The sequence below is a fragment of the Silurus aristotelis genome, assembly GCF_946808225.1.
Source record: "Silurus aristotelis genome assembly, chromosome: 7".
Taxonomy (NCBI): domain Eukaryota; kingdom Metazoa; phylum Chordata; class Actinopteri; order Siluriformes; family Siluridae; genus Silurus; species Silurus aristotelis.
The window spans coordinates 3617838-3623837 of NC_139580.1; the positions used below are offsets into that span (position 1 = coordinate 3617838).

Below are 6000 nucleotides of genomic sequence, written 5' to 3' on the forward strand. Positions count from 1 at the left end.
GCACTTATAATACATGGAGCGGTCATACTGCATTTATAATACATAGAGCACTCATACTGCACTTATAATACATAGAGCACTCATACTGCACTTATAATACATAGAGCACTCATACTGCATTTATAATACATAGAGCACTCATACTGCACTTATAATACATAGAGCACTCATACTGCACTTATAATACATAGAGCACTCATACTGCATTTATAATACATAGAGCACTCATACTGCACTTATAATACATAGAGCGCTCATACTGCACTTATAATACATAGAGCGCTCATACTGCATTTATAATACATACTCATACTGAACTAATACTCAATACATACTCATAGTGTACTTATAATACATCAATGCTATACATCAATATAATATATACATTTTATACATTTTATGTATAAAAATATGTATAAAATAGAACAGAATCATTCTATTGTACTGCAGTTTCTAGATTCTCTCGTGAGTTCGGAGTAAGTTCAGGAAACGGAACTTGTTGAAGAGGGAAAAACAAAGCCATATTGATGTCCTGTGAGCTCTTTATCAGAAATACGATCCTTGCTCAGGGTCGGTTGGACACAGAACCTGCAGATCAGGCTGTCGATGTAAATGTAGTGTGAAATACTGCACTGTGCGCATTGCGTCTCTCTCTCTCTCTCTCTCTCTCTCTCTCTCTCTCTCTCTCTCTCTCTCTCTCTCTCTCTCTCTCTCTCTCTCTCCCTCTGTCTTCAGGTCAGTATGTCCTCTCTGTTTATTACCAAGACAGATATAATGCAGGCAAAACTTACCCAGCTGTATACTGTACCTCACATGGTGCTTTGTTCCTGTTCTCACACTAATGCAGTATAAACTCATGGTCATGATAAAGATGTCACATGCTTGCAAAAAGTATCATGTCCAAACAGTCCAAAGGCTTATATTTAATATACTTTAACATCAGTGAAGCACCAATTCACACACACACACACACACACACACACACACACACACACACACACACACACACACACACACACACACACACACACAGAAAGAAAGAGGAAACATTATCACAGGTTTTGTAATCTTCAGTCATGGGATTAAACCTCACAAGTTGTTTCCTTCATCTGTGTGAGTTCTCTTCATCTCTCTCTCTCTCTCTCTCTCTCTCTCTCTCTCTCCTCTCTCTCTCTCTCTCCCTCTCTCTCTCTCTCTCCTCTCTCTCTCTCTCTCTCTCTCTCTCTCTCTCTCCTCTCTCTCTCTCTGTCTGTCTAGCCTGTTGAGTTTTCTTGTAACTGTAGTCTGCTTTGTATTAATATAGTGTCAGGATTATGCAGTTAAATAGATTATCTGCAGGTAAAGTCAAGTCAAGTCAAGTCAAGTTTATTTGTATAGCGCTTTTCACAACAGACATTGTCTCAAAGCAGCTTTACAGAAAACAACAGTGAAGGTGAATGGTGTGCGTTTGTCCCTGATGAGCAAGCCGTGGCGACAGTGGCAAGGAAAAACTCCCTTAGATGATATGAGGAAGAAACCTTGAGAGGAACCAGACTCAAAGGGGAACCCATCCTCATATGGGTGACATCAAAAGTTTGGTCATAAATCTTTCAACAATACAGAACAATTTGTGATCATCATAGATCCAGCATCAGCTTCTCCATGCCAGGGCCTTTAAACACTCGGCATCTACTTCTCCATGATCATCCATAGGTCCATAATCTTCACGAGGTGGGACGTGACTGGAGCTGGCCAAACCTCAGGATGCCTCGGGATGGGGAGAGAAAGAGAAGCAGTGGAGAGGAATTAGCGTAGCTGCTGTTCATGATATTAACAGCACAAGTTGATAATGTGCATGTGATCAGATGTTCTGGAGCACAAGGTTGTGATGTGATGTGTGTGATGTGTGTTATGTGTAGGCTTTGCTAAAAAGATATGTTTTTAATCTGCACTTAAACTGGGAGAGTGTATCTGAACCCCGAACACTGTCAGGAAGACTATTCCAGAGTTTAGGAGCTAAATGTGAAAATGCTCTACCACCTTTAGTGGACTTTGCTATTCTAGGAACTACTAGAAGCCCAGAGTTTTGAGATCTCAGGGAGCGTGACGGATTGTAGCGTGTTAAGAGACTGGATAGATACATGGGAGCCAAACCATTTAGTGTAAAGAAATAAAAGAAAACACAAAAAGAAAACACAAAAGTAAAAACGATTCATTAAAAAAGACGTGAAAATTCAGAGGTGATTGTATGCCTGCTAGACGGCCTAGAGATGGTCAAAGCGCCGTCTTGAAACAGGACTTGAAAGCTATCTATCTATCTGTCTGTCTGTCTGTCTGTCTGTCTGTCTGTCTGTCTGTCTGTCTGTCTGTCTGTCTATCTATCTATCTATCTATCTATCTATCTATCTATCTATCTATCTATCTATCTCCTCAGCATCTCCTCAGCGTCTTCTCATTGTCTCCTCAGCGTTTTCCCAGCGTCTCCTCATTGTCTGCTCAGCATCTTCTCAGCGTTTTCTCAGCATCTTCTAATTGTCTCCTCAGCATCTCCTCAGCGTTTTCCCAGTGTCTTGTCATTGTCTCCTCAGCATCTCCTCAGCGTTTTCTCAGCGTCTTCTAATTGTCTCCTCAGCATCTCCTCAGTGTTTTCCCAGTGTCTTGTCATTGTCTTTTCAGCATCTCCTCAGCGTTTTCTCAGCGTCTTCTAATTGTCTCCTCAGCATCTCCTCAGCGTTTTCCCAGTGTCTAGTCATTGTCTCCTCAGCATCTCCTCAGTGTTTTCTCAGTGTCTTGTCATTGTCTCCTCAGCATCTCCTCGGTTCTTCTCTAATACTTTTTCACAGTCATTCTTGCGACTCATACACACTTCCTGTGTGGTGTGTTTCATGTGTCTTCCCAAACGTCTCTCTGTATCTCCTGCTCTGTGATCGTCGGAATGATGAATCTGTCAGAAGATTGTCCAGGGATTAAAGATCTATAATTGCAGATGTGTGTAGGAACACGTCAGGCTTTTAAATAGGTGTGTGTCAAAAAGCGTCTTATGAGCTATCAATTACACCGCAGTTCATGCGACAGGAGACAGAATGCTGTGCCTCTGGGGAGTTTCGTGAACGCTGGGAGCGTTTCAGTGTAAATTTATTACTTACACACTCTCACTCACACTCTTACACACACACACACACACACACACACACACACACACACACACACACACACACACACACACAGGCCGAGTGTGAGTTCTCAAGGACTTATTCATTACCTCGTTTATTATATTGCTATGTGCTTCTTTTTGAACATCCCATTCCACATTCTTCTGGGAAGATGTTCCCAAAATTTAATGGAGATTCATTCAGCCAGTTAGTAAAGTCTGGTGCTGATGTAGGTTAGAGAAGGAGGCCTGGGGGAAGTGTTCACCTTAATCCCAATTGAGTTGGAGCTCCATAGCAGGAGATCTTTCACATCTTCAAACCCATGTAAAGCAGATCTTTATGGAGCTGGCTTTGTGCACAGGGGCATTGTCATGCTGGAACAGGTACATACTGCATAATACACTTGTGTGCCTCCAGCTTTGTGGTAACACTTTGGAGAAGAACCGCATATGAGGTTAGAAAAGTTGGGTGTCCTAATACCTTTTCCATATAGCTGAATTTTATAAGTGTATTTTAAATGTAATCCAAGTCCTGAAACTTATCCCCTGATCAGGGGCTTAGGATGTGCTACTGACCTTCTGACCAGTGTATTGCCTACTAAAATGTATCTTCTGGAATTGCAGGAATCCCTGATCCCGGGGCTGCGACATCGGGTATATATATTTGTCTGCCCACATGTTCTCCCATTGCTGGTTTCTTTTCTTTTCCCATTGCTGTTCTCCCATTTCTGGTTCATAGACAAAGATGGAGAACTGAAACCTTGTACCGATTCCACAATTCTCAATACTGTCAGTCATGTATTCATCCCTGGAACATGTACATGGAGCCGAAATATTAGTCAAATATAATTTCTGTAGTGTTTGACATCCAATTTTTGAAAGAGATAAATGCAAAACCATGTTCATAACCACTTTAGGAGACTTTAAATACCTGGTCACGGCGTATGGGCCAGATAATTTGTCTTCAAAGCTACAAAAGGGTCCGGGGGAACTCATTTTTGTAATTAGGTACATTCTTGATTGAGCATGTGGACCATGACCATTAAGTACTAGAAGACTTCATGATGAGGACCATGACCAACAAGTATTAGAGGACCTCATGATGGTCCTTTAACCTCATGTTAAAATCTGTTAAAACATCTAGCTCTTCCTAATCCATTTCCTTTAAGGTGTCATGATGGACAAAAAAATGGTCAAGGCTTCACCCAAAATCTGCACGTGTTTTGAATTAACTTTTTACTGAGCCACCAATTTCTCCAGAATTCTACCCAACATGTATTAAACTTCTGCTCAATTCTGTGTCCTGCTCATGAAGATCCTACTTTCTTCCCATGTGAGCTCTTTCACTGTTATCTCCAAGATCACCCTTTAATTGTTGGGCACATGGATCTTCACCTGAGTCTCCATTGTTTCATACAAGTTGCGACTTCTTTACTTAGTAGCATCTGGTGCTGAACTTAAGATCAAGATTCAAATGAGGCAAAATGACCATGTCCATCAAATTCTAGAGGACCTCATGATGTGGACCTCATGATAGGGACCATAACAATCCAGTTCTACAGGATCTCATTATGAGGACTATGGCCATCAGGTACTAGAGGACCCCCTGATGGTCTATGAACCTCATGGAAAATTTGCTCTAACCATCAAGTTCTTTCTTCTCCATTTCCTTGAAGGTGTCATAATGGATAAAAGATGGTCAAGATCTTGCTCTGCTGCTTTGCCCTTGATTATCGGTTTGCCCTTGGACCTGGATTACTGCTTTTACTGAGAGCCTAAGTCCGTTCTTAAGACTGCTATTTAGATTGTTGACTTGAGGTTGGGATTTGGATTGTTATTAAACCTTGGCACGTGGATCTTCACCTGAGTCTCCACTGGTGCTAAAGAACAAGATGCAACCAAGGCAAAAACACGATGCGCAGCTCATTTTTGTCCCAACCTTCCCTTGATGTTACACCTTAAGAACTCCTAATTGACGCTGATTGAATGTGCGGTTCCTCGTGTGCTTACTCGACAAACTGTGTAGCATTTAACAGGGGGATTTGTGTGCACCAACTCCCCCACATCTCCGTCTCCTCTCTGGGCTTCCCTGCAGCGCAGCTACCCATTAGCAGAATTACTGCTATGGGACGGGGTGTTATTAGCAGACAGAGGGGCACAAACCAGTGCCTGAGGGCCTACAAGTCTTTAAGTAGGTCTCGTAAACAGGTACGTCCACCCCTCGGCGTCTTCGCAGCCAATGGTGGAGCAGAAAAACCAGCCGGAGGAGACACTTTAACATGGACCGCAAGGTTGTGGAGTTTTGTGCGAAGGCTGTTTGCACCATTGTGTGTGAGTGTGTGGATGATAAGTGTGGTGTGTGCTGAAGGAACTCACACATCCAGGGGTTTGCCAGTGAAGAGCGAGTAGAGTCACGTTTGGCTGAGAAACCGGAGCGGACTGAACATACACACCGCAGACACGGACATGCGCATAAGTGTGAGCGCAACACGGTAAGAACTGCTCTCTTCACAGCATCGTGTCCTCCTGTTCTCTTCTCTACATCCGTCTAAACTCACAGCATCAGGACTTATGAAACTGGAGCTCCATAAACTCAACAATGACCCATCAAACTTTCAGAACCTAAGATTGAGAGCAAAAAGTATCTATCTATCTATCTATCTATCTATCTATCTATCTATCTATCTATCTATCTATCTATCTATCTATCTATCTATCTATCTATCTATTTAACCCCCAAGCCACTAATCTACATCTATCTATCTATCTATCTATCTATCTATCTATCTATCTATCTATCTATCTATCTATCTATCTATCTATCTATCTATCTATCTATCTATCTATCTAACCCCCAAGCCACTAATCTA

The 6000-nt window shown here is 42.0% G+C and overlaps 1 protein-coding gene across 2 annotated transcripts in view; it reads left to right on the forward strand.

Moving 5' to 3' along the window:
* The first annotated feature begins 5330 nt into the window (after nucleotides 1-5330).
* col9a1c (collagen, type IX, alpha 1c) overlaps nucleotides 5331-6000 on the forward strand; it is a 37207-nt gene continuing 36537 nt past the window's right edge. For both annotated transcript variants that reach the window (XM_083546770.1, XM_083546771.1), the window contains exon 1: nucleotides 5331-5622. In XM_083546770.1, coding sequence (XP_083402896.1) covers nucleotides 5597-5622 — 26 coding nt within the window. In that variant the 5' untranslated portion in view covers nucleotides 5331-5596. The remainder of the gene's footprint in view (nucleotides 5623-6000) is intronic.